General features: G+C 57.8%; 1 protein-coding gene across 2 annotated transcripts; it reads left to right on the top strand.

The window, feature by feature from the left end:
• The first annotated feature begins 290 nt into the window (after window positions 1–290).
• On the top strand, window positions 291–27,031 carry ILKAP (ILK associated serine/threonine phosphatase). Of its 2 annotated transcripts, none has more exons than XM_058664268.1 (12): window positions 291–414; window positions 10,787–10,849; window positions 11,259–11,315; window positions 13,291–13,425; window positions 14,379–14,505; window positions 18,833–18,939; window positions 19,241–19,334; window positions 19,530–19,617; window positions 20,467–20,588; window positions 25,388–25,507; window positions 26,599–26,680; window positions 26,887–27,031. In XM_058664268.1, the coding sequence occupies exons 1-12, from the start codon at window positions 360–362 to the stop codon at window positions 27,025–27,027; spliced, it is 1,191 nt and encodes a 396-aa protein (XP_058520251.1). In that variant the 5' UTR covers window positions 291–359; the 3' UTR covers window positions 27,028–27,031. The 2 variants fall into 2 exon arrangements, with proteins under 2 accessions (XP_058520251.1, XP_058520252.1); XM_058664269.1 differs by having other exon boundaries at window positions 397–414; window positions 10,787–10,872.

Here is a 27,031-nt window from a genome sequence, read left to right as displayed (position 1 = left end):
TGCCAGCACAGGGTCCTCTTCTCCCCTGCGAGCCATCGGACAGGGCCGCGGAGAGGTCGAGGGGCGCCCGCTCGCCTTCCCTCTGCTGCCGGGCTGGCCCCGAGGCTGGAGGCTGGGCGTGACGGGGAACGGGCAGGGCTGCGGCGCCCCGACCGAGGGGCGCGGGCACACGCGGGCACACGCGGGCACACGCGGGCACACGCCGCCCGGCCCGCCCACGCGCGCCCGCCCCGCCCCGCCGCGCGCGGAGCTCTGGGGCGGCGGCGAGGCGCGCCGATTGGCGGCGTCCGGGGCGGCCGCGGGTGACTGACGGCGCCGCCGCCGGGTGAGGAGCCGGCCGCCGCCGCCCAGCGTCCGCCATGGACCTGTTCGGGGACCTGCCGGAGCCCGAGCGCTCGCCGCGGCCGGCTGCGGGTGAGCGGGCGGCGGGGCGGCGGGGCGGCGGGGCGGCCCGGGGCGCGCCAAGCCCGGCCCGGGCGCTCGGGAGCGGCGGCCGCGCCTCCGCCATGTTCGCTGCGTGCGGAGCCCAGCCCGGGGCGCGCGGGGGGCTGCGGGCTGCACGGGGACCGGCCGGGCCTGCGCGCCCGGCTGCGGGTGCCCGGGCCGCGTGGGATCCCCGGCGCGGGGCGGCCTCGGGCGGAAACCCGCGTTCCCCCGAGCTGGACGGCTTTCGGCCCGGTCCGCGGACGCAGCCTGCAGGGCTCCCGCCGCTCCGCGGAGGCCCCGGGGCTGGCGCGGGCAGGCCGGGCTGCGGGCCGGGGTTCGAGGCCTTTGCTTTCAAAGGGCTGCCTTGTGCACGCCGGCCGGTGGTCGTCCTCGCGGCCTGCCAGGGCCGGCGTCCGAGGAGTGGGCGCCTGCGTGCCCACGTGTCCACGCTCCCTTCGGCGCTGGCCCCCAGGCCCCTCCCTGCGGTGGCCGTTCTGGGGGCTGCGAGTGCGCCTGGGGGCCATTGGAGGCTCACTGCGGGGGCACACGGGCTTGGTGCAGGCGGAACTTGTGACACAACCCAAGTTTGGGGCAGAGTTTGGGTTCGCAAATGTGCCCGTGTGAGCTAGAATTTTCATTCGGGTTTTAGGGATGTATTTATTTCAAAGAGGGACACAACGCAGGAGAGAGAGCTTGCATGTCGTGCATCCCCTGTGCCCGCAGCAGCCTGGCAGGAGCCGGTGCGGAGCGGCAGGCGGGCAGGCGTCCACCCAGCGGGGCGGGAACGCAGGCTTCGCCATCATTCCGTTTGCAGGTGGGCACCCCTGCCGCTGGTTCCCGGCCTCAGCTCCCCACGCTGGCTGAGCCCACCGCAAGGGCTGCGGGTGTGCGGGTGAGCCGCCCTCAGCGGCCTGTGTGAGGCCTTGCACTTTACAAACTAGCTTTAAAATGGGCAGGGACTCAAGTGATGACAGGTGGGGCGCCAAGTCTTCCTGGTGTGTCCTCACCATCAGCAAGCGGAGATTGGCCGAGTTTGAGCAAGGAGAATCTGGCTGCTCATGCTCGCGGCGAGCTGGTTCCCGCCCCAGTGTCCACGACCGCCAGGGCCAGGCCAGGCTGGAGCCAGGGCCCACAGCTCAGTCTGGGTCTGCCTGCCCCTCACGGGAGGCTGGGCTTGGAGTGGCACGCCAGCTCCCACGGCGCCTTTGCTGCCCCTGATTGGGTTTTTTTAATTAGAAAAGGAGGGGTACAGCGCGGGTAGGGGCAGGCCTAGGTCTTCCGTCCGCTGGTTCGCCTCCCTGCAGCGGCGGGAGCTGGGCCCCTCTGAAGCCAGGAGATGGAGCCGCTTCTGTCACCCAGGGGTGCAGGACCCAGGTGCCTCAGCGTCTTCTGGGTGTGTCCCGGGGGCCCCGTCACATCCCGCCCACTGGCAGCTGTCTCATGCACCATACTTTATTTCCATGCCGATGGCTGAAGTGGGTGGGAGGATGTGGCTGGATTGTTTTCTAATTCTCGCACAGGAGACACGGAGGTTCTAAATTTCCGTGCTAATTTAGGGAAGAATGACAGACCCAGTTGTTCTCCTGGTTCCTGGAGAGATTCAGGAAGTAAAATTGGCTGCTGGGTTTCCAATGCAGCCGCTCGGTGCCTGACACGCTGCCCACGGTCCCTGGTGGGCTGTGGGCGGAGCACGCGGGACTGTGCACACGTGACTCGTGGCCTGAGAGCCGGGTCTGGAGGAGCTGTTTAAGGGGACCAGTGCAGTCCCGTCCCGCCTCCAGGAAGTGGAGACCAAAAGACTTTGTGACTTCTGTTCCGTTCTTTGGTTTCAATGTCTCATGTTCCTGCCTTGAAGTTAGATTTTTGTGATCTGCCGAGAATAGAACGCATTAGATCTTGTCAGGTGCTGTGCTAGAAGTAGCAGTTTGCATGCCAGTACTTACAGGTTTTGATTGCTGAGTGAATCAAGCTTTTTATTTCAAAGATGTGTGTGTCTTGTTTACCTGAGGGAAATACCCTTGTTCATATCAAGCAGAAATGGAACTTTCTGGGACTGATGCTGTGGCCTCACAGGCTAAGCCTCTGCCTCTGGTACTGGCAGTCCATATGGGCACTGGTTCATGTCCTGGCAGCTCCACTTCCCATCCAGCTCCCTGCTTGTGGCCTGGGAAAGTAGTCGAGGACGGCCCAAAGCCTTGGGACCCTGCACCCATGTGGGAGACCCGGAAGTTTCCTGGCTCCTGGCTTGGGATTGGCTCAGCTCTGGCTGTTGTGGCCGCTTGGGGAGTGAATCATCGGACAGAAGATCTTCCTCTGTGTCTCTCCTCCTCTTTGTGTATCTGACTTAACAATAAAAATACATAGCAAATCTTTAAAAAAAAAACAACTGAGTAACAGACTATCTTTAAAAAGTTTCTTGGACAAAAATTGGATATCTAAGCACAAAATAAAGAAATTAGAAGAAAGCAGTGATTGTAAAACTGGGGTCAAGCAAAGTAATGACATTAAAGTGAAAATTAATTTGTAAACATTTAAACTTTGTGGAGGACAAAGGATACTACAAAGGCAGCATACTGAAAGAAATCGTTACGGCCTGCGTTCCTAGGAGTTGGTGAGACGCCACCAGAATTAGTAGGACGAAAGCAGATCACCTGTTAGAAAGCAGCCAGAGGAGACGGGCTCGGCTCGCCTGCCAAGCAGGGGAAGCTCGCCCTGCATGGACGTGGCGTTTTCCCAGCCATCACAGGCACAATTGCCAACACGTTGATGAGGGTGCCCACGTTGCAACTTTCGGAGGAGCCAGGTTTTCACTTCTGTCAAGTTTGACTCATATTCTTTGGTTTGTAATCTAGCAGGTTAATGATACTTGTCCTACAGATTCATTGTGACGTGGTCATGTGGAAGTAGAAACAGCCGAGTGTCAGCAAGGAGCTGTCAGGAGCGCCGTGTCCCGTGTGGGACGGAGCGGCACTCAAGGCGCCCTGGGTTAGGTGGCAGGCACTGAGTGCTGTGTGGAGACGGACTCTGCAGCTGAAGGTGACGATGGGTGTGAACGTGTGTGTTGGGAGCTTTGGTGGGGCATACTTCCAGTATCTCTGAGGTGCTTATAAAACACTGGATTGCGTTTGTACTTGAAAACTCAGGTGCAAAAAACAGCTTAGATGGAACATTTTAAGGTCTTACTACTTTATTTTCCATGGCAACCTTTAGTTTTGATCAAGAGTGTTTTTCTCTGCATGATGTATAATTTCTATTATTTTGGAAAAGATTTATTTATTGATTTGAAAGACAAAGTGACAGAGAAGACTTAGGTCTTGCATTGGCTGGTTCACTCTACAGCTGGCCGGAGCTGGGCCCGTCTGAGGCCAGGAGCCTCTCTCGGTCTCCCACGCGGGCAGGGGCAGCTGGCCGGAGCTGGGCCCGTCTGAAGCCAGGAGCCTCTCTGGGTCTCCCATGCATGGCAGGGGCCGCCCCTCCTGCTCTCCCAGGCGCAGCAGTGGGGAGCTGGAGCTGGAGCGGAGCAGCCGGGACTTGAGCTGATCCTGTGTGGGTGCTGGTGCAGCAGGCGGTAGCTCTGCTTGTTACATTGCAGTTACTTTGTTAGACTCAAGTTCAGAACACAGGAAGTGGGGGGGGTCATCTTGATGAAATTAACGAAGATTGAAATGTCCTGTTTTTCTTCTTTATTAGGGTTCTCACACTTAGAACTGGGGCTGTCAAATCTCTCAAGTTCATACTTTGTCCCATGGTTGGAGCCGCCAATATTTTGAATTTCTGTTTGCCCAAAGTAGAAATGCAAGTTTTTGCTGATGAGAAGTTCCCTCGGTAGCGCATGTGATCATGGGCCCAGCATATAGCCTGGTAGGTCCCAGGTGGGCACGCGCGTGTGGCCTGGTGGGTCCCAGGTGGGCACGCGCGTGTGGCCTGGTGGGTCCCAGGTGGGCACGTGCGTGTGGCCTGGTGGGTCCCAGGTGGGCATGCACATGAGGCCTGGTGGGTCCCAGGTGGGCACGCGTGTGTGGCCTGGTGGGTCCCAGGTGGGCACACGCGTGTGGCCTGGTGGCTTGCTCTCAGCCTGGGAAAGTGCTTGGGGGAGGAAGATAAAATTCACATAGATGTGAGTTTCTTTTTTTTATTTTTAATAAGATTTAGTATTTTTTTAAAAAGATTTATTTATTTTTATTACAAAGTCAGATACACAAAGAGAAGGAGAGACAGAGAGGAAGATCTTCCGTCCGATGATTCACTCCCCAAGTGAGCCGCAACGGCCGGTGCTGTGCCGATCCGAAGCCAGGAACCAGGAACTTCTTCCAGGTCTCCCACGCGGGTGCAGGGTCCCAAGGCTTTGGGCCGTCCTCGACTGCTTTCCCAGGCCACAAGCAGGGAGCTGGATGGGAAGTGGAGCAGCTGGGATTAGAACCGGCGCCCATATGGGATCCGGGTGCAATCAAGGCGAGGACTTGAGCCGCTAGGCCATGCCACCGGGCCCAAGATTTAGTATTTTTTTAAATTGAAAGGCAGATATACAGAGATGCCGGAGTCCAGCTCCAGCTGAGTTCGGAACTCGCTAAGGGTGCCTGAATGAGGTGCAGAGAGAGAGATGGACCACTACAATTTCAGTATCATCGTGGACAATGCGGGAAAGCTGTCTGTTTTATTTATACAGAAGCAGTCAAACTCTGGCTCATGGTCAAGGGCGTGTTTCTAAGGATAATTCTGCCGTTGTTTCACTTAAAAGCAATAGAAGCTGCTGCTACAATTCTTATTCTACAACTTAATCTTGTATCACAAAGAAAAGGAGAACCTAAAGATTAAGGAAAGAATGAAACCCTAAATACAGGTCCCTTGATTAGCATAAGGTCAATGGGGACAGCCAAGACAGTAGGAGTAATAGAAGGCCCTTTTGTAAGACATTATTATTGACATTAACCTCCAAGCTCACATTGAGTAAAAGGCCAACTCCACAGTAGCAAACAATGCCTGGACAGATTAGAATTCTTCCGCAGGGTGGTCTGGTGTCCATGCAAAGGGAATTCTTCCGCAAGGTGGTCCGGTGTCCATGCAAAGGGAGGCGGAACTGCCTTCAGGTGGTTGTAGAGACATCCCGGGCCCTGCACATCCACTGCACGGACCCCAACACAGAGAGGCGCAAGTGCAAGGTGAGGACTCTAGCCACTAGGCTGCTACGCCAGGACCTAGATGCAGATTTCTAAGCTTGATCGTTTTAATAATACCAAAGTTACTCCCAGGATGCACAGAGGCCATTGTGAGGGTGACATAGATGATCTTTGTGGAGTCCCTGGAAGGGCCTATTTGGGAGCCAGGGGAGTGTTCACTCAGCATGGCTGGAAACCAGCTGTGAGTCCTGAGGCAGGGGAGCACCTTGGTGAGCCAGCTGTGGGCCTGGGCCAGGGGAGCTCCTCAGTTCCTTGGTTTTCTGGTCTGTCACCGTGTGTCCCACAGACTGTTCGTGTCAGGATGGAATGAGCTCTTTGGGTGGTGCCCGCAGGCGTGGGCATGCTCTGCTTACAAGCTGTGCTCAGTAGCAGCCGAGCTGACATGGGATGCCTTGTTCCTCACTGAAGTAGAACTCCCAGACCTGGCCTGCCTACCCGTGCGCCACCAGCTAGGCCCTGGCTTCCGTAGGGTGACAGCACTTGTTTGCAGACAGCAGGGAAGAGGGCTGGTGGCTTTGGTGGTGTGCCCAGCTCTGCCAGGGTTGAAGGTCAGCACTTGCCAGGTGGTGGTGGGCGTGAGGTGTTCCGCTGCCACGCAGTGCTCCTCCATTGGTGGGTCAGTGATGGGAGGGCTGTTACACGCATTTGGGAGGGTTTTTTTTTTTTTTAAGATTTATTTATTTTTGTTAGAAAGTCAGATATATAGGGGAGGAGAGACAGAGAGGAAGATCTTTAGTCTGATGATTCACTCTCCAAGCAGCCGCAACAGCTAGAGCTGCACTGATCCATGGGCAGGAGCCGGGAGCTGCTTCCGGGTCTCCCGCTCCTTTCCCGGTGCCCTAGCAGGGAGCTGGAAGCAGAGCAGCTGGGATTAGAACTGGCGTTTCTGTGTGGGATGTGGCATTACAGGCAGCTGCTTGGCTTACAATACCTGCCCCAAGTACTAGGGACTCTTTAACAGGGTTAATATGTTCATTCACTGCTTATTCTAAGTTCCCTAGTTTTTAAAAGCTTGTTTTCAGTCATGTGGGTGACAGGTTATGAGTGCTCCCAGCAGCTGATATTCCTTGAACGGCTCCCAGGGCTGGGAGTGATGCTGGGAGGCAGGAACTCTGGCTGGGTGTCTGGGTGGCAGGAGCCTCCCAGGGTGCAGGTGCAGGAGAAGCTGTGGTCAGAGCCTGATACAGGACGTGGGCTCCCTGCCGTGTCCTGAGCTCCGTGTCCTGAGCCCCGTGTCCTGAGCCCCGTGTCCTGAGCCCCGTGTCCTGAGCTCCGTGTCCTGAGCTCCGTGTCCTGAGCACCGTGTCCTGAGCCCCGTGTCCTGAGCTCTGTGTCCTGAGCTCCGTGTCCTGAGCACCGTGTCCTGAGCTCCGTGTCCTGAGCTCCGTGCCATGTCCTGAGCTCCGTGCCATGTCCTGAGCTCCGTGCCATGTCCTGAGCTCCGTGTCCTGAGCTCCGTGCCATGTCCTGAGCCCCGTGTCCTGAGCCCCGTGTCCTGAGCTCTGTGTCCTGAGCTCCGTGTCCTGAGCACCGTGTCCTGAGCACCGTGTCCTGAGCTCCGTGTCCTGAGCTCCGTGTCCTGAGCTCCGTGCCATGTCCTGAGCTCTGTGTCCTGAGCTCCGTGCCGGATGCCCACCTCCTACCATCAGCCTTTAGTGTTGTGCTGCTCCTTAAATGCTCGCCATGCAGCTTTTATGTCACTTGTGACAAAAATGAAAGTAGTTGCGATTCTTCGGTTGGTTTACCGTAACGTGGAGATTAGAATATGTTTCTTTCAGGGCCTCTGCCTGTGGTGCCAATACCCCATATGGGCACTGGTTGTTCCACTTTATTATTTTTTAACTTCTACATTTTTAAAATTATTTTTTAAAAGCTTTGTTTATTTTTATTGGAAAAGCAGATGGGCAGAAAGATCTTGCATTTGCTGGTTCACTGCCCAAGTGGCCTCACTGACTGGAGCTGAGCCTGTCCAAGCCAGGAGCTCCTGGCCTCCTCCAGGTCTCCCACGCGGGTGCAGGGTCCCAAGGCTTTGGGCCGTCCTCGACTGCTTTCCCAGGCCACAAGCAGGGAGTTGGGTAGGAAGTGGAGCAGCTGGGATACGAACCGGTGCCCATATGGGATCCCAGCACGTGCAGGGTGAGGACTTTAGTGCTATACTGCCATGCCAGGCTTGGTTGCTCCACTTTGAATCCCTGCAAATGTGCTTGGGGGAAGCAGCAGAGGATGGCCCAGTGCTTGGGCCCTGCACCACAGCGGGAGACCTGCAAGAGGCTCCAGGCTCCTGGCTTCCTACTGGCTCAGCTCTGGCCAGAGCAACCCTTTGGGGAGTGAACCAGTGGATGAAAATTCTCATTCTCTGTCCTTTTCTCTCTGTAAATCTGCCTTTCAACTAAAAATAAATATTTTAAATAGATTATTTTCTCCTTTGCGTGAGAGTGCAAAGTGAAGGAGTTAACTTCTTACAGCTCAGAGACTCCTGATATGGTCTGTGTACTTCTTACCTAGAGGCCCCTGAAGAAATTTCCTACTTTAGTGTTTATAAATTTTAATTAAAATTTTTATTTTTAATAAAGGAATCAGTACTTGGCTCATTTCTACGTACAGATAACGAGATGGAATGAGGGGTGTAAATTTATTCGGGTGCATTTTTCTAAAGTTTTGTTTACTAGATTTAAAAAAAATTTTTTTTTAAATCTGTAACTCTGTAGAGTTACAGAGAGGGGAGGAGAGACAAAGCCACTGAGAGAACTTGTAGTTGCTGGTTCACTGCGGCGGCTGGAGCTGGGCTCGTCCCAAGCCAGGAGCCTGGAGCTGCTTCCAGGGCTGGCCTGTGGGCGCCTTGGCAGGGGAGCTGGGTGGGCCGGTGGTGCTGCAGGCACCCAGGGTAACAGGACAGCACAGAGCCAGCAGCTTGGTACAGGAGGCCGGAGCCTGTCCTAGCCACGTGTCCCTGAGGTGGCAGGTCCAGGCACATTAGCAGGAGGCAGGGTGACGGGTGAGGAAGCGACAGCTTGGAGCCAGGGTCCCACGTGGTGCCTTCAGCTGCCCGGGACGTGGGACCGTGAAGTGGTGTCTAAACGACTGCACTTTGTGGTGGGCTCTGAGTGGCCGTGTGAGCAGTGTCTCGTGGGCTCTGCGTGGCCGTGTGAGCAGTGTCTCGTGGTGGGCTCTGAGTGGCCGCGTGAGCAGTGTCTCATGGTGGGCTCTGAGTGGCCGCGTGAGGCAGTGTCTCGTGGTGGGCTCTGAGTGGCCGTGTGAGCAGTGTCTCATGGTGGGCTCTGCGTGGCCGTGTGAGCAGTGTCTCGTGGTGGGCTCTGAGTGGCCGCGTGAGGCAGTGTCTCGTGGTGGGCTCTGAGTGGCCGCGTGAACAGTGTCTCGTGGTGGGCTCTGAGTGGCCGTGTGAGCAGTGTCTCGTGGGCTCTGAGTGGCCGTGTGAGCAGTGTCTCATGGTGGGCTCTGCGTGGCCGTGTGAGCAGTGTCTCGTGGGCTCTGAGTGGCCGTGTGAGCAGTGTCTCGTGGTGGGCTCTGAGTGGCCGCGTGAGGCAGTGTCTCGTGGTGGGCTCTGAGTGGCTGCGTGAACAGTGTCTCGTGGGCTCTGAGTGGCCGTGTGAGCAGTGTCTCGTGGGCTCTGAGTGGCCGTGTGAGCAGTGTCTCGTGGGCTCTGAGTGGCCGCGTGAGCAGTGTCTGTGTGCTCACTAGGTTCTCCAGTTCTGTGGGCACTTAGTCTGTTCCACAGCTTGAAGAAAAGTTTGAGGGGAACATGGGACGGAAGAAGCAGCCGTCTAAAGGGCCGCGTGCTGGGGCCTGGGCCGTCTCCCTCGCCGACTTCTCCCTCACAGGCAGCTGCAGATCCTCAACGGGGTCCTCTGTTTCTGAAATTCTGTCTGACCTTCTGAAATGTTGGGTTTCTTTGGGTCTTGAAGGAGAAGTTTTCTTCTCAGGATTATGGATTTGTGCACTTAAGGGGCGGGGGACTCCCATTTGCTGGTCCACTGCTGCTTGGGCCAAGTGGGCCAAAGCTGGGAGCTGCCCTGTGGGTGACCACTGGCAAGGGGCTGAGGACAGAACCATGAGTCGAACACGGGGCACTCTGGACGCTACAGGAGCAGCCTAACCACCAGACGCTTACCCTGAAGGATGGATTTTTTTATGTAGATTTTGTTTTTTAATAATGATTACATGGTTGATCAGGGTGGCAAAGATCAAGGGTTAGGGAAAATTGGGTGAATTCGTTGCTTCCAAATTTGCTATTTCTTGTTCCTGGGGGAAGGGGAGAGACAAAGGGGGGAACCGCTCATGACCTTCTACACGTCCCAGTCCCCAGGGGTGAGGAACCGCCCCCTCATATCAACCCAGCGTCTCCACGTGTGCATATCCCGAGGGTTCTGTCCAAGTTTGGGTAATTTTGAAATGCTGCCGAGTTCACTGACCCCAGGGTGATGTCACCCTCCCAGTGTCCCCTGGCTGCGCTCCCCGAGGTTCCCAGTGTCCCCTGGCCTCGCTCCCCGGGTTCCCAGTGTCCCCTGGCCTCGCTCCCCGAGGTTCCCAGTGTCCCCTGGCCTCGCTCCCCGGGGTTCCCAGTGTCCCCTGGCCTCGCTCCCCGGGGTTCCCAGTGTCCCCTGGCCGTGCTCCCCGAGGTTCCCAGTGTCCCCTGGCCTCGCTCCCCGGGGTTCCCAGTGTCCCCTGCCCGCGCTCCCCGGGGTTCCCAGTGTCCCCTGGCCTCGCTCCCCGGGGTTCCCAGTGTCCCCTGGCCGTGCTCCCCGAGGTTCCCAGTGTCCCCTGGCCTCGCTCCCCGGGGTTCCCAGTGTCCCCTGGCCTCGCTCCTCGAGGTTCCCAGTGTCCCCTGCCCGCGCTCCCCGGGGTTCCCAGTGTCCCCTGCCCTCGCTCCCCGAGGTTCCCAGTGTCCCCTGCCCTCGCTCCCCGGGGTTCCCAGTGTCCCCTGCCCTCGCTCCCCGAGGTTCCCAGTGTCCCCTGGCCTCGCTCCCCGAGGTTCCCAGTGTCCCCTGCCCTCGCTCCCTGAGGTTCCCAGTGTCCCCTGGCCGCGCTCCCCGGGGTTCCCCAGGGAGCAGGTGACTGTCTTCACACATTTGATTTGTGTGAAAAGGCTGAGCGGGTTTGACCGTGGCGGCTGTGCGTCCTGGCCGCCTTGTCGGGCCTCTGCTTAGCAGGCTCCTGTGTTGCAGGGAAGGACTCCCAGAAGGGACCCGTCCTCTTCGATGACCTGCCTCGGGCCAGTGCTGACTCAGGTACAGTCTGCAGGCTCTCCCAGGTGTGTGTCAGCGTCTTCCCTTCCGGCTGGTAGCTGTCTCAATCTCTCTCCCTCTCCCCCGTTTCCAACACGCAGCTGTTTCAGGTGTGGGACTGTCTTTAAGTTTTGAACCCGTGGCATCAGGTAAGGCAGTTGAACAGCCCAGCAGCCACCTGCCCCGGGAGCGCTGCGTCAGCATGGAGCGGCCTTCTCGGGTTCACTGAGTGTTTTTCTAGCTGAAATGTCTTCAGCTTCCTAAAGTAGTTTTGAGGATTCGTGAGGTTGACGCAACTGAAGTCCTGTTGAAGGCTCTGTCCTGCCGTCTGAGGAGTTTTGAGTTGAGCCGCTGTCCCGAGTTGGTGCCACCTGTGCCTGGCGGGCTCACCAGCTGTCCTGCTGTGTTTCAGGGCCAGGGGGACCTTTGCTCTTTGATGACCTCCCGCCTGCTGGCAGCAGCGATTCAGGTAAGCCTTTCCGCGGGCGACGGGGTAATGTACAGTGTTGTTCTCTGTGACGTTTCCGGGAGGTTGTAACAGCAGCGCCTTGGGCAGTGTTGAATCCTGGCACAGCGTGGCGTTCTTGAACCTAACCAGGTGCTGTCGGCTGGAGGCACACGGCTGGCACTGCTTAGTGACTGATGCTGTGGAACTCAGAATTCAGTGACAGGCTTTGATCTGTGTCATTGACATTGAAAACAGTCTCAGTTGTCTTCTGCTGTGGACAGACCCAATTCTCAAGCCTGGTAGCGTGGACTTCACCTGCTCCTGAAAATGTGTGGCTTTTGTGTGTGTGTCCCGGTTACACGGGAGGGGACAACAGAGCTGACGCTTCCCGACCGTCACAGCGGCAGAAATGGTGTTCATCTTGTTGCTGACAGCATCGCGCTGGTGGGGCTGCTGGAGACGCGGCAGGTCCCGCTTCATGTGCAGAGTGTGTGCTTCTCCAAGCAGTTTTTAAAAATGGATTACCATGAAATCATTGAAACTAGTCTGGATAGTATAAATTGATTTACTTCCTGTGTTTTGAAAGTAGTATTACAGCCACTTTATATGAAAATTCTCAGAACTGTAGACTTGTTCCAGACGCTTCCAGCATTCTCAGAACAGGGAGGGGTCTGGGGGACAAGCATTGTCACGCTGATGAAGCCACTTCCTGGGGCGCCCTCAGCCTGTGCTGGCGCTGCGTGCTGGCTTCCTTCCGGCCTCTCGGCTAACGTGCCGGGGTTGGGGAGGCAGCAGCTGGTGGCCCACGTGCCTGGGAGGTACAGGAGGAGCTCCAGGCTCCTGTCCTGAGGTTCCGCAGCGCTTCCTGCTGTGGCCATTTGGGAAGTGAACCAGCAGGTGGAACATCTCTCTCTGTCCCGCTGGCCTGATAATTAAATAAGTCTTACAAAGACTTCTTTGTTCTATGAAACACGGTGTGTGCAAACAGCATTAGCAGGTTTCTGTAAAAAACGAAGGTTGAGCCCAGCTGCCTCCCAATCACGCAAAGGCACAGGGGTGGCTATAATTTAGAAGATTTACACCTTCCACAAACGAGCGTGATTTTGATGGGGTATACATAGAGAATCTTGGATTCAGTGTTTTGGGTTTTTTTAGAACATGGCACCATCTCAAATGGGCAAGCACCACAAACAAATGTCACTGTGCCCCGACAAGGAGCTCGTGTCATATCCAGCTCGTCTCTCAATGCAGTGTCTTTGCCTAGAAGTCGAGCACCAGAGCCCTAAGTGCTCTGTTTGGGGATTTGAGAGGAGGGCAGCTGCCTGAGCCTTGGGTCAGCTGGACTCTGCGAGAGACACTGTGACCTTTTCTGGTTAGCCTGCCTCCTGTGTGTCCCAAAGTTGCCAGAATGTGCCCAGTACTACTAGCAGGGTGCTGCTTGCTGAGGGCATGTCCTCGGGTAGGTCCACGGGCAGAGGACGTGGAGGGCTGGATGACCGTCACAGAGCTGGCACTGTGCTGCCTGCTCTCCACACCGTGTCCCCGCTTGGAACCATCACCTGCGTTACGTGGCCTGTTGAGTCACCTGTGGCCAGACACCCCTGGAGCTGCCGCTGCCTCTGCCTGGGGGAACACCTGGGCAGCCTTGGCTGGAGCACCGGCTTTGCTGGGGCCTCCGGGGCAGTCGTTAACCTGTTAGGGTCAATTGTGGCCACGTGCAGAGCCTGGCCGCGTGCAGTTGTGGTCATGTGCAGAGCCCCAACGGTGTGAATGGAGGGTTTGATCGCTGAGAGGCCTTGTCGATGGGGACTGGCCAGGTCAGTGGGACTCGGGTTCTGGATCTGTGTTTTCCATGTGGGTCCACGGCGTGGCCTGTGGGACTCCTGGCCTCCTCGTGGGGTGCTCGCCCTGACAGGAGTGCGTTAACTGGTCCTTGTGTGTCTGAGGGCTCGTCGGCGGTGACTGTCCTCAGCTGAGTGTCTGGCCTTTGTTCCAGGGTCCCTGGCCGTGTCCACTGCGTCCACCATGTGCGTGCCCCCGGCTGGGGAGAGCGGCGGGAAGGGAGCCAAGCGCAAGGCCACCGAGGAGGAGAACGGCAGTGAGGAGCTGGTGGAAAAGAAAGTTTGTAAAGGTTTTCAGACAGTTTGAAAACAAACGTATTAGACTTCATAGTTTCCAACACCCAGAGCTTTCCGAGTAGACGACCCGCTTCCTTTTTATGTCTCAGTTGAAGGAATGGGTAGGGTTCCCTTTTTGCAAACAGATTTCTTTGTCCTCTTAGCCTCTCTTGGCCTTGTCCTGTCCGGCCAGCGCCTTTGTTCCTCAGGAGCTGGCTGGCCGACCCCGGCCTCCAGCCCCCGTTCAGTCTGCCGATTGGCACTGTGGCTGGTGTGGTTAGCTCAGGAGGCAGGCTGGAAAAGCAGGGGAGTTTGTGATCCGTTTTGCAATGTGAGTGTTAGTAAGGAAGACAGACACTAGTTGTGGGCTTCCATTTATGGCGCCAGACTGCGTTGGCCTTTGCCGCAGTGAGCTCACGGGGTGCCCTGCAGCCGGCTCGCTGCGTGGAACACGGCCCTGCAGAGGCCATCCTCCGGGGCTCACTGGGTGCTCGGTGTGGACGTCAGTCGGCAGCTGTGGGCACAGTGGACTCCCCTGCCCTTCCGTTCCCAGTGGAAGCCCACTGACTGTCGTGTGTCCCCTTCTCTAGCCCTGGGCACCACGTGTCCGGAAGAGCATGTGAGGCATGCTGGTGCGGCTCACAGGGACTCAGGACTTTTCTGTCCATGTTAAATTCTCATGACACTAGACCCCTGTCTGGGATGCCCTGGTGCTTTGCGCCAGCTCACAGGCAGCTGTTGCCCATTGCTTGGTGGCTCTGGGCCAGCTGCGCTCAGCTTGGTGGTGAAGGCATGTGGCTTAGACTGCAGTCCCCTCTGACGCTTGGGCCAGGCTCGCCGAGGGTGTCCAGCTCGCCGAGGGTGCCCGGCTCGCTGAGGGTGTCCGGCTGCAGTCCCCTCTGACGCTCGGGCCAGACTCGCCGAGGGCAGGGCACAGTTTGCGCTGCTTTGTTGTTGTGTTTCTCAGCCTCTTCGGTGATCTTCGGTCTGAAAGGCTACGTGGCCGAGCGGAAGGGTGAGCGGGAAGAGATGCAAGACGCCCACGTCATCCTGAATGACATCACCGAGGAGTGTCGGCCTCCGGCCTCGCTCATGTGAGTCCCTGCGTCCGTGCTTCGGTATGGGAGGGCCTTGGTGATGAACCAGTGCTGCTGGCCCCCGGCCTGGCAGCACAGGATGGCCACACGAGGCACGTTGGTGTGGCTGCAGTCAGGAGCCCGAGGCCACACTGTGGGTCTGGGGGTGGCATGCCTCACCATCACCGAGCCCCTGTGCCAGGAACTGTTTTTACCCTATGGCTTGGAGGTCCCCAGTGAAGGGGAGTGGTGATCGCTAGAGCTGGTGTTAGTACCCAGGGCCCAGAAACACAGAAACAGGGCCGAGAAGAGAGGCCGGGGGCCGTCAGGGCCGAGAAGAGAGGCTGAGGACCGTCACTGGCAGGCCAGCAGTAGGACGGGTGGAGCTGGGAGCATGCATGGTGTGTGCCCCACGTGCCTGAGTGACACCAGGTGCCCTGGGCATACACTGTGCTGCTGGCCGGCCCTGGTCTGGGCTCATGGCTAGTGCAGGCTGCCCTAGTTTGCCAGGACGTGCTGTCCCTTGGAGTTGTTGCGGAGCTGGGAGAGGGACTGCGGGGACCCTGGGGTGCAGATCCTCCAGGTGCCTCTGAGGTCCTCCGAGAACGCCTGGCTGTGCCATTCCTCGCAGTTACAGGTGCTGGACGTTGGTGGGAAACAGCTGGAAGTGTGAGTCCACACTGGAGCAGAGAGATTCATTGCCATAATATAAAGAATTGGGAAACTAGTGCATAGGTTCAGTTGGGGGTGCACTAAATTAACTGCGTGTATTTATAATTTTTATCTTTTAATGTTGTTTGTGTAGTTGAGGGCTGCACACTCACGTGGGCCTCTGGTCAGGGTGGGCGGGGCAGGTGTGGCGGCAGGTGGGTGGGACAAGTGACAAGTGTTTCCATTTTGTTTTAATGATTGATTTTTTTTTGATTGGAAGGTCAGATTTACAGAGAGAAGGAGGGACAGAGAGAATCTTCCAGGGCCCGGCGGCGTGGCCTCGCGGCTAAAGCATCGGGCCCGGCGGCGTGGCCTAGCGGCTAAAGTCCTCGCCTTGAACGCACCGGGATCCCATATGGGCGCTGGTTCTAATCTCGGCCGCTGCACTTCCCATCCAGCTCCCTGCTTGTGGCCTGGGAGAGCAGTTGAGGACGGCCCAAAGATTTGGGACCCTGCACCCGCGTGGGAGACCTGGAGGAGGTTCCTGGTTCCCAGGTTTGGGTTGGCACAGCACTGGCCGTTGCGGCTCACTTGGGGAATGAATCATCGGATGGAAGATCTTCCTCTCTGTCTCTCCTCCTCTCTGTATATCCGGCTTTCCAATAATAATAAATAAAAATCTTAAAAAAAAAAAAAAAAAAGAATCTTCCATTTGCTGGATCACTCCCCAAGTGGCCACAATGGCCAGAGCTGAGCCGATCTGAAGCCAGGAGCCAGGAGCCTCTTCCAGGCCTCCCATGTGGGTGCAGGGTCCCAAGGTTTTGTGTTGTCCTTGACTGCTTTCCCAGGCCACAGGCAGGGAGCTGGATGGGAAGTGGAGCAGCTGGAACATGAACTGGCGCCCATATGGGATCCTAGTGCATGCAGGGTGAGGACTGTGGCCACTAGGCTACCGCCCCAGGCCCTGTGTCTTGTGTGGGCATGAGGGACAGTCGTTGGATGGTGCCGACGGGGAGGAATGTTCCAGGTACTTCTCGAGTGCTGACAGTTCGCGTCACTGGCCTTGCTGCACTGGGGTTGTTGGCTGACCAAGGCCACCTCAGTGTGCGTCCACAGACTCAGACACTGCGAAGCTGAATCTGAATTGTCTGACTGTTCTGCTTCCCATCCTCCGGCGAGGTGTTCGACGTGCCCTCCTGGCCTCCATGAGCTGAGTGTGCACCCTGGCACTGGGCATGCTGGCTACTGCATGGGCGTCAGCAGCTGAGATCCCAGACCGAATACATTCACATACTTTGTGAATTTCCTGTGGCCAGAGTTTGAGTCCAGCCATCTAGCTAGGGAGTCCCCCCAGGAAACCTAGCTTGGGGGGACCTCAGACTTGATTCTTGTGTGCACCAGCAGTTCAGGGTTAGGTTTGCTCCATCACCTGCGCCATCAAACGTACACACTAGATGCAACTGCCAGGTCGGTTCTGACTCAGCGCCGTCTCTCACGGCTGCTGCCAGGTGCTGCGGCCTCACCCAGCCCCGCCCAGCACAGTCCTGGCCCTCACACATGCCGGTGGGACTGCAGCCTCATCAGGTGACTCCCAAAACCCCACCAGGCCTGCGCCCAGCTCTGACCTCTGTGTGTGCTGGCACGTGCTGTGGCCTAGCCCAGCCTGACCTGTCCCCAGACCAGGCCCACATGGATGCTCACAGGAGCCACCAACTTTTCTAGTCCTGGCTCTCGTGCTCACCAGCAGGAACTGCCGAGTGCCAGAGGCGTGCCCCACAGTTCTCCTGCTAGACCCACTCCCGGCCCTGGATCTTTTCCTTCCCAAGGAGTATTGCAGTCCAGCCTGGCATGATTCACACCCAGTCCCATCATTTGCTGGTGGGTGCTGTGGTCTAGCCTGGCCAACCTGGACCCGGTCTGGCTCATCCGCAGACCCTTCCCACACGTGGGCCGACAGGTACTGCCGCCTTCGCCAGCCCAGCCTGCCTCCAGCGTCAGCTAGCACACAAACCTGCAGGTGCCCCATCCCTGCAGAGGTGAGCCCCCAGGTCCCCTACAGTCTGCCCCCATGTCCAGTTCTCTTGGATTCTAGTGAGTGCTGTGACCTACTCCCTGCCCCGGTGCTCCTAGGCAGGTACTGTGGCCAGCCCAGCCAGGCGTGCCCCGAGCCCTGACATTGCATGCATTGGCAGGCAGGTACTATATCCAGCCCAGCCAGGCATGCCCCGAGCCCCATGCGTTGGCAGGCAGTGGGCGGCGCTATGAAGCACAGACCTGATGTTTTACATGGACTAGTGCCGTGGCCTGAACAAGACATGCCCTCTGGTTCCCCCCAATACACCTACCTGCAAGTGCAGTGAGCTGGTCCATGGAAGCCCCCAGAAGTCACTCCACCCGTTAAAATTGCCCTCAGTGGTCCAGACTCCCAGCGCCTCTCCAAACCCCCTTACCCAGGTGATCTGCAGTCCCACCACCCCACAGTGTTGGGGGCCAGTGTGGCAAGTCCTTCTCCGGTGCTGTGCCACGCAGAGTTCCCTGCCTATTTTTAAAAGAAAATTTAAAAGAAAAAAAATGAAGAGAACAGGCAACTAGGCTGGCACACTGATATAGTTAACGCAGACATTAACCACGCCCAGTTGCCAGTTAACTGTCAGCTGCTTTTCTCCAGCAGTACGACACTTGCCTAGGTACAAAACAACTCAGGCTTTTAGCCGCAGCTGGGAACTCCTATCTTTAGTTCCACTTTTGAAGTTGTATTGTACTAAACTGTAAAGTGACTGTTAGGAGTTGTAAACCACATTTATTCCTCCATGGCTCGTGATACACCTAAGAGGACTGTGGAAAAGTTGCAACAAGAACAAACCCAGAGCCCAGCATCACGCCCCCGGCTGTCATCCTCTCCTCACACGGGCCGGAATCCCCTATGGGCACCGGTTCATATTAGCTGTTCCACTTCCCATCCAGCTCCCTGCTTGTGGCCTGGGAAAGCAGTGGAGGACGGCCCAAAGCCTTGGGACCCTGCACCTGCCGTGGGAGATCCGGGAGAAAGCTCCTGGCTTCAGATCATCTAAGCTCCAGCCTTTATGGCCATCTTGGGGGGAGACCCAGCAGACGGAAGATCTTTCTGTCTCCTCTCTGTAAATCTGAGCTGCCTTTCCAATAAAAATAAATCTTAAACAGAACAGTAGCTCTATAGAAAAGATGTCATTTGTAATTGTTATTCTTATTAGTTTCTTAGAACTGTTCAGTGCCTCTTATTTCATACATGAAGGTTTTGGCAACCCTGGAAGGGGCGTAGAACTGGTGGGATAGGCTTCCGGAAGCAACTGCTAGTCCAACTTTGAGTCATAAGGTTTTTAGTAATAATTATTTCCTCTGCCCTCACGGCTTTTATTGACTGAGTCCGTGGCTGTACCTTTGTTTAAAGGTATGTATTAGATCTTTAAAACTTGCTTGAAGAGGGAAGAAGTTCTGTATGCCAGTTTCGTTGTCAGTTAAATGTTCCAAGTTAGTATCTTGAATTTTGAAACATTTGTTTGAACATTTAATTTAAAATGCTGGGAAGGTTACTCCGATCCTCGGCTCGGCGAGCACCCTGTGCCGGTTCAGGTGACGGCAGTGCGGCCGCGCTGGGCCCCTGGAGTTGGAGAGCTGTGACGGGTGTGTCTTTGCTGACTCGGAATCCCTTTTCCAGCACCCGGGTTTCATATTTTGCTGTTTTTGATGGACACGGAGGAATTCGAGCCTCAAAATTTGCTGCACAGAATTTGCATCAAAACCTGATCAGGAAATTCCCTAAAGGTGAGACTGAGAATTAAATCGGCTAATACTGAACGTATTGTGGGGTGCTCGGGTACCTGAATCGCCCAGATACGTCGTTTGGTCCTTGGCCAAGAATCACCGCTCCGCATAAGGAGCCTAGAGCGGAGGAGTGGCCGAGGCTGGGGCGCGGCGTGCAGGTGTGGCCCAGGAGGCCGTCCCAGGCCTTTGAGTGGTGGCCACGGTAATGTGGGGGTGCTCAGGCGTCAGTTGAGACACGGGACAGTGGAGGGAGGGCCCTTTGCCTTCCTGAGAGGTGCTCGTCCCTCGCTCCCCGCAACAGGACAAGGGATCAGTGTGGAGAAGACCGTGAAGAGGTGCCTCCTGGACACGTTCAAGCACACTGACGAGGAGTTCCTGAGACAAGCCTCGAGCCAGTGAGTGGGACTGCCCAGGAGGCCTGGAGGCGGCGGGGCTCGCCAGGCCTTCGAGGTGGTCGGCAGGCACACCTGGCACCTCGGCGTTATAAGTAGTCACACCACCTAAGCAGGATGGTTGTTCCAATGCTTTGCATCTGGCTTTGCGAATTGGTCTGCACTTCTCGGTGACCCTGTTTCTCATGTTTTTTCCAGGAAGCCTGCCTGGAAAGATGGGTCCACTGCCACGTGTGTCCTCGCGGTGGACAACATTGTCTATATCGCCAACCTCGGAGACAGTCGGGTGAGCGGTTCTCAGCCACTCGGAGGCATGTCTCCCGGGGCCGTGTTAGCAAGGCATGCTGGGGAGAGCCGTGCGGGGTCAGCTGACAGCGGCTGTAACTGCTGGGGGAGGGAGGTGTGCCAGGGACCACAGGACAGCTGCTCTCTGGGAGGACGGCTGCTTTATGGGAGGTCTGCCTGCCCTCTGCAGGCCTCTGCCCCACAGCACACAGCCATCCTTTGTTTTCCACCTGTGTGTGTGTGCGTGCATGCATGGTGCTGTGGTCAGGTTCAGTCAGTATGCGAAGTGCTTTAACTTATTTCTCTGTCATTAGGTGGTAATGAATGAGTACTGATACCCCCGCCCCCCCCAGAACCATGGCGATTTCTGTTGGAAAGCTGCCGCTAGGACAGGACTGGGGCAGGGGCTGCTTCCATGGGCTGGCCCTGGCGAAGGGACAGAGGAGTGGCAGATGGCCTCGGTGGTGGCTGTCTTACGTTTGGCTCTAGCTCCGCCTCCCCATGTCAGTGGCCCGTGTTCAGTCCCATTGCCTCTCTGGTGCCAGCCTGCCCACTCCCGCAGGCATCGGGACAAAGTGACTCGGCCCGCCCTGGCTTCAGAATCACTCAGACGTGAGCTCTGTGCGGCCTGTCTTCCGGGCGCCTCTGTAAAGCAGTCCCCCCATGGGTGAGGCCCCCACAGCACCCGCCTGCGCCTTGTCTTGGAGGACTCCTGGCAGGACAAGCGTGGCCTTGCTGTGTTCCAAGCTGGCCCGTCCCCGGGGACAGCAGCCGGGCTGGAGTGTGCCCTCCCTGCTCTGACTGCGGGTGCCAGGCTCAGCCCTCAGGCCGCTGTGTCTGCCCTTCCCAGGCCATCCTGTGCCGCTACAACGAGGAGACTCAGAAGCACGCCGCACTAAGCCTCAGCAAGGAGCACAACCCAACCCAGTACGAGGAGCGGATGAGAATACAGAAGGCCGGAGGGAACGTCAGGTACCCGGGCTCTGAGGGGCTCTGAGGGTCAGCGCCAGGTGGGCTCTGAGGGGCAGTGCCAGGCGGGCTGTGAGGGACAGCACCAGGCGGCCGCTGGCATTTTAATGCATAGACTGCACCTGCGGGAGATGCTGTTCTGGTGAGCGGCTGTCACAGGACAGGAGGCACCCCTCATGTTCTCTGTGCCGTTCCTGTCCCATTCAGGTGGCCGAGGCGGGTGCTCCCTGTGGGAAGCATGTTCGCAGTGCCCAGGAACGCTCCCTGGCCCCGAGGCCCATGTCTCCCCGGCTCTGTCCTCAGCCGCTCCGTCCCTCTCCCCGCTCCGTCCTCCCCTCTCCCCTTGGAGACTGCGTCCACGCGGCTCTGTCACCTGCTGCGCAGCACAGGGCCCTTGTCCTCAGTGCATGTCACCCTGAGGCCACAAGTGCCTCACCGGGACCTGTGTTAGCTGGAGCCAGCCTGTGGCAGCTGTGTTGCCACGTGCAACCGCTCCTGTGTGGCTTGTCTTTTTGTCTTCTTTTTTAAATAAAGATTTATTTTTATTGGACAGTTAGGTATGCAGAGAGGAGGAAAGAGAGGAAGATCTTCCATCTGATGATTCACTCCCCAAGGGCCACAATGGCTGGAGCCAAGCCAGTCAGGAGCCAGGAGCCTGGAGCTTGTTCCAGATCTCCCACGCGATCCCAGGGTCTTGGGCCGTCCTCAACTGCTTTCCCAGGCCATAAGCGGGGAGCTGGATGGGAAGCGGGGCCACCAGGATTAGAACCAGCACCTATATGGGATCCCGACATGTGCAAGGCGAGGACCTTAGCAACTAGGGCACCGTGCCAGGCCCTTGCGGGGTGTTGTTCCTGTCCAGGACAAGTCCAGCTGCTGGGGCCAGGAGACCTCTGGAGAGATGCAGGGCTCCAAGCGTTGTTCAGGAGCTGCAGGGGTGGAGGTGGGGAGGTCTTGGTTACTGGCACTGGGCGCTGCCCGTGAGTGGTGGCAGAGCTGGCCCGGTGTTGTCCACAGGGAGTGCTGTGGGCTGTGTTCTTCCACTGTGGAAGGTTGTGCCTGAACACGAGCCCATCAGCTCTTCTGTCTGAGCAGCTCCCTCAGGAGACCTCGGTGTGGGGGAGCTGTGGCTGAGAGCCGGGCTACGCTCCTCACTCCTCACTTGCTTCAGAGGGCATCAGCAGGTTCGCCAGTTGCCAGTTGGCTTTGTGGGTGCGTGTGTCAGGCTGGACTGCTTGCACGTTGGTAGCAGACTGGTGAGCAACACCCGCAGGCCACAGAGGACCTTGGCAGCACGGGCGGTGACTCCCGGAGCCCCGGTTGTGTGTCCTGTGTGCATTGCTGCCCCGCTTGTCCCCAGGGTGTCTTCGTTTCAAGCCAAGGCCTGGTCGGCCGTTGTGCTTGCCCTGGGTGCACATTGGTCTTGGCCAGCAGTTGTAATCACTCGCTTTTGAGTTTGTTCCTGGTGCCATTTTTCCTGGAAATGGAGGCTGGATGTATTCTGTAGGTTCAGACAACATCATTTTTGTTTATTTTTTAAAATATCGATGTGTTTTACTTGAAAGTCAAAAGTACAGAGCAGGGGGGAGTGACATAAAGATGTTCCCTGAAAGTCTGCACAGCCAGCCAGAGCTGGGCGTGTGCAGCTGGGAGTCAGGAGCTTCCTCTGGGTCTCCCTGTGGCTAGAAGAATTTGGAGCGTCCTCTGCTGTCTCCCGGCCATCAGTGGGGAGCTGGGCTGGAACTGGCACCGCAGATGGAGCACCGGCCAGCTCTGCACCGTGCGGCCCTTCAGCTTCACAGAGGATGCTGTACACGTCTCGGTCCTTGGGTAGATGTGGATGACGCCACTGGAGGGTCCCTCAGCCTGTTGCCCGCGTTGGTCCATGCTGCCCTGTGACCCCCTGGCCATGGCAGGGTCCCTCAGCCTGTTGCCCACGTTGGTCCATGCTGCCCTGTGACCCCATGGCCAGGGTAGGGTCCCTCAGCCTGTTGCCCACGTTGGTCCATGCTGCCCTGTGACTCCAGCGTGGCCAGGGCAGGTTCCCTCAGCCTGTTGCCCACGTTGGTCCATGCTGCCCCTGTGGCCCTGGCATGGCCAGGGCAGGTTCCCTCAGCCTGGGCCCCGTGTTGTGTTCATAGGTTTGGCTTGGTCTTGTGTGTGTGTGTGTTTCTGTTTGACAGGCAGAGAGGGCGTGTAAGCTCTCCTTTGCTGGGTCATTCCCAGAATGACTGTCGTGGCTGGGGGCTGCCGTCCTGGTCCCCCAAGTGGGTGGCCGGAAGCCAGGTAGCTGAGCCGTGGTCGCCTGTTGCCTCCAGTGTGCACGTGAGCAGGGAGCTGGAGCCAGGACGCCTTGGCTCTAGACTGAGTGCCTGGTCCTGCTGTTGAGTCTGTTTCTTCAGTGCGAGCGCTGAGAGACATGATTGGAGTTGCAGGCCTAGCTAGCTGTTTCTTTTCCTTTCTTAAAATGTGTTTATTTGAAAGGTGGAGAGCGCGAGCCCCCGTGTGCTGGTTCAGTGGCAGCCAGGGCTGGGCCAGGCCGAGGGAGCCCCGCCCCGGGCTGTCACTGCGGCCTCCCCAGGGAAGAGGGGCCAGGGCCTGAACCCGCTGGGCGTGGGATGCGCTGCCCGACACACCCAGAGGGCGCTATCTTCCATTCAACTAGTGTAAAAGGGTTTTCTCAAAATTTCTCTGATTTAATATTTGTCTTTTATGATAAAAATCTTGGTTCCTAACAGTGTCAGTGTATTTGTCAAAGTGGTTTCCGAATTACCACTATTAATGATTAAAATGTTCCTTCATGTTCTCCCGCCTTGGACTGTCCCCCACCCGGGGCGGCATCCGGCACAGCAGCTCTCACCTGCTGTATCAGCGCCTGGGCCAGCTTCCTCTGATGGTCCCTGCTGTCCACGTGGGAGGGTGGGCTTCTGGGCTCCAGCCTTGGCCCGGCCCTGGTGCTGTGGGTGTCTGAGTGACCAGACGGGAAGTTCTGTCTCTGTGCCTTTGAAATACGATAGAAAAAACTTGGGGTTTGTTGGTAGCACTGTGTGCAGAGCCTGGGTCATTGTTTTCATAAGGTGTTACCAGTTACTGCTAGCTTCAGTTTGTGCGTTACTGACGGGGGTGTGAGTGGAGCCGCTGCCGTGGGGAAGAGGCGCGTCCCTCAGCAGCCTGGCACACCAGGACCCGTGAGGGTGGCATGCGGCCGAGCAGTGTGGCCCAGGCTAGTGAGCCTGAGTCCTGCACCCTCGCTCCAGGGATCAGTTCTTGCCTCTGGCTTCCGGCTACTACACAGCTTGCAACCCTAGTGACTGCAGCGCCAGGCCACACCCCCAGCGAGCACTTGGCCTTGTCTTTCTGTCTGGAAGTTCCTCAGCGGTTCCGGCAAGCAGGTTAAGAACAGCTGCAGGGCCTGCTGTGATAGCCTAGTGACTAAATCCTTGCTTGCATGTGGCAGGATCCCATGTAGGTGCTGGTTCATATTCCAGCTGCTCCACTTCCCATCCAGTTCTGCCTGTGGCCTGGGAAAGCAGCAGAGGGTGGCCCAAAGCCTTGGGACCCTGCACCTGCATGGGAGACCTGGAGGAAGCTCCTGGTTTCGGATCGGCTCAGCTCTGGCCATTGCAGCCACTTGGAGAGTGAACCAGCAGACAGAAGATCTTTGTCTCTGTCTCTTCTCTCTCTGTAAATCTGCTTTTCAATAAAATAAATCTTTAAAAAAAAAATGAGTAGGTGAAGCAGAGCCCAGTGCCGCTGTGCATGGGGCTAAGCTGCCACTGGCAATGCCGGCATCCCGTACCGAGCACTGGTTCACGTCCTGGCCGCCCTGCCTCTCGCAGTAACATGACTGAGAAGGCAGCCAGGTGCCTGCCCCTTATGGGAGACCAGCATGGAGCTCTGGCTGCTGGCTTCAGCGTGGCCCACGCTTGGAGTGAGCCGGTGGGTGAAAGACCAAGATCAGTCTCTCTCTCCCTCTGTCTCTGTGCCATTCAAAATAAGGAGCACCTGGCACGCAGGGCTGCACCGTCCTCCACTGTGGGCAGCTGGCACGCAGGGCTGCACCGTCCTCCACTGTGGGCACCTGGCACGCAGGGCTGCACCGTCCTCCGCTCTGGGCACCTGGCACGCAGGGCTGCACCGTCCTCCACTCTGGGCAGCTGGCACGCAGGGCTGCACCGTCCTCCACTGTGGGCAGCTGGCACGCAGGGCTGCACCGTCCTCCACTGTGGGCAGCTGGCACGCAGGGCTGCACCGTCCTCCACTGTGGGCAGCTGGCACGCAGGGCTGCACCGTCCTCCGCTCTGGGCAGCTGGCACGCAGGGCTGCACCGTCCTCCACTCTGGGCAGCTGGCACGCAGGGCTGCACCGTCCTCCACTGTGGGCAGCTGGCACGCAGGGCTGCACCGTCCTCCACTCTGGGCAGCTGGCACGCAGGGCTGCACCGTCCTCCACTGTGGGCAGCTGGCACGCAGGGCTGCACCGTCCTCCACTGTGGGCAGCTGGCACGCAGGGCTGCACCGTCCTCCACTGTGGGCAGCTGGCACGCAGGGCTGTGTTGTACTCCACTCTCCCTGGAACGGTCTGTGGCAGGAGCTGCTATGGAGGCTGTCGGGCTGGGCGCTCCATCAGGCACCCTGCAGGAGGGTTACAAACCAGTCCTCCTCACCTGAGGTGCAGGCATGTGGGTGCTGGCGACTGTGGGCCCACAGTGCATCCCTGCAACGCTTGTTTTCCGCTGTTGGATTACATGAGCGCTGTGGCCCCGGTTGGTCTGTCGGCGTCTCATTTTCCTCCCGTTTTAGGGACGGGCGAGTCTTGGGCGTGTTGGAGGTATCCCGTTCCATCGGAGACGGACAGTACAAGCGCTGTGGGGTCACGTCCGTGCCAGATATCAGACGCTGCCAGCTTACTCCCAACGACAGGTAAAGCCACCTGCCGGGCACAGGTGTGCGCCTCACTTCTCCACGCAGGGCTGTGTGTGAAGGGGATGCCATGTCTTGGGTCCCGGAGATGCAGGGAGCAATGGATGGGGCCTCTCCTCCAGGGATGGCCACGGTGGCCATGGTGGCGCAGATCACCAGGGGACAGGCAGTGGCCGTCGGGGGGTGCTGGGAGTGTGGCTGCACTGAGCATGCAGTGGCCGTCAGGGGATGCTGGGAGTGTGGGCTGCAGTGAGCATGCAGTGGCCGTCGGGGGGTGCTGGGAGTGTGGGCTGCACTGAGCATGCAGTGGCCGTCGGGGGGTGCTGGGAGTGTGGGCTGCACTGAGCATGCAGTGGCCGTCGGGGGGTGCTGGGAGTGTGGCTGCACTGAGCATGCAGTGGCCATCGGGGTGCTGGGAGTGTGGCTGCACTGAGCAGGCACTGGCCAGCTCACACAGGAAGGCTCCCGGAGCCTTGGAGGATGGGTCAGAGGTGTGATGGTTGGCTCAGGGAGCCACACCCTGACACCTGTCACTGCCAGTGACACACTAGCTTGTCCAGGATCTGACAGCACCCAGTGTTGGAGAGTCCAGGCTCTGTGTGGGGAGAGCAGACGCTCTGGGTCTTCATATAGAATCCACAGGTGGTTTTAATACTTGTAACTTTTGAATCGTGGAGGTGGTTTTAATCTTAGCCATGCAGTAATTGGACAAATGTTTATTTTAATTCTACCTCTAGGTCAATTTTTAAAAAGATTTATTTATTTTTATTGTAAAGGCAGATTTATAGAGAGAAGGAGAGACAGAGAAAGATTCCATCCACTGGTTTACTCCCTAAATGACCACAGTGGCCAGAACTGAGCTGATCCAAAGCCAGGAGCCAGGAACTTCTTCCAGGTCTCCCAGGCTTTGGGCCCTTGTCCCCTGCTTTCCCAGGCCACAAGCAGGAAGATAGTTGGGAAGCGGAGCAGCCGGGACTCACCCCAGCACCCCAGTATGGGATCCGGGTGTTTGTAGGTGAATTGGCCAGCTCTGAGGCCATCTTGCTGTTAGAATGTGCTGGAACTCCTTCCGTCTCCTCTTGGTGTTGCAGGTTCATCTTGCTGGCCTGTGACGGGCTCTTCAAGGTCTTCACCCCAGAAGAGGCCGTGAACTTCATTCTGTCCTGCCTTGAGGTGAGGGATCTGAGGGGTACCCCCTGTCCCAAGTGCACCCTGATTTCCTGTGAGGTCTCTGCCCCACGGCCCGAGTCCTCCCTGCGGGCAGCCCTTGCGCCGTGGTTCACTGCACACTCCACCCCGGGTCAGTGTGTCCTGCCAGCCGTCGGGCGGAGCAGGTCTTCCCCCTGGCTGTAGGGTCAGGCCCCTTTCCTGTGCGACAGGACGACAAACTGCAGAGCCGTGAAGGAAGGCCAGCCGTGGACGTCCGCTACGAGGCCGCGTGCAACCGGCTGGCCAGCAAGGCAGTGCAGCGGGGCTCGGCGGACAACGTCACGGTGCTGCTGGTGCGGATCGGGCCCTGAGGGC

Source organism: Ochotona princeps, chromosome 5 (genome assembly GCF_030435755.1).
Source record: "Ochotona princeps isolate mOchPri1 chromosome 5, mOchPri1.hap1, whole genome shotgun sequence".
Taxonomy (NCBI): domain Eukaryota; kingdom Metazoa; phylum Chordata; class Mammalia; order Lagomorpha; family Ochotonidae; genus Ochotona; species Ochotona princeps.
The sequence above is the reverse complement of the archived record's forward strand: the minus strand, read 5'-3'. Positions and strand labels throughout refer to the sequence as shown.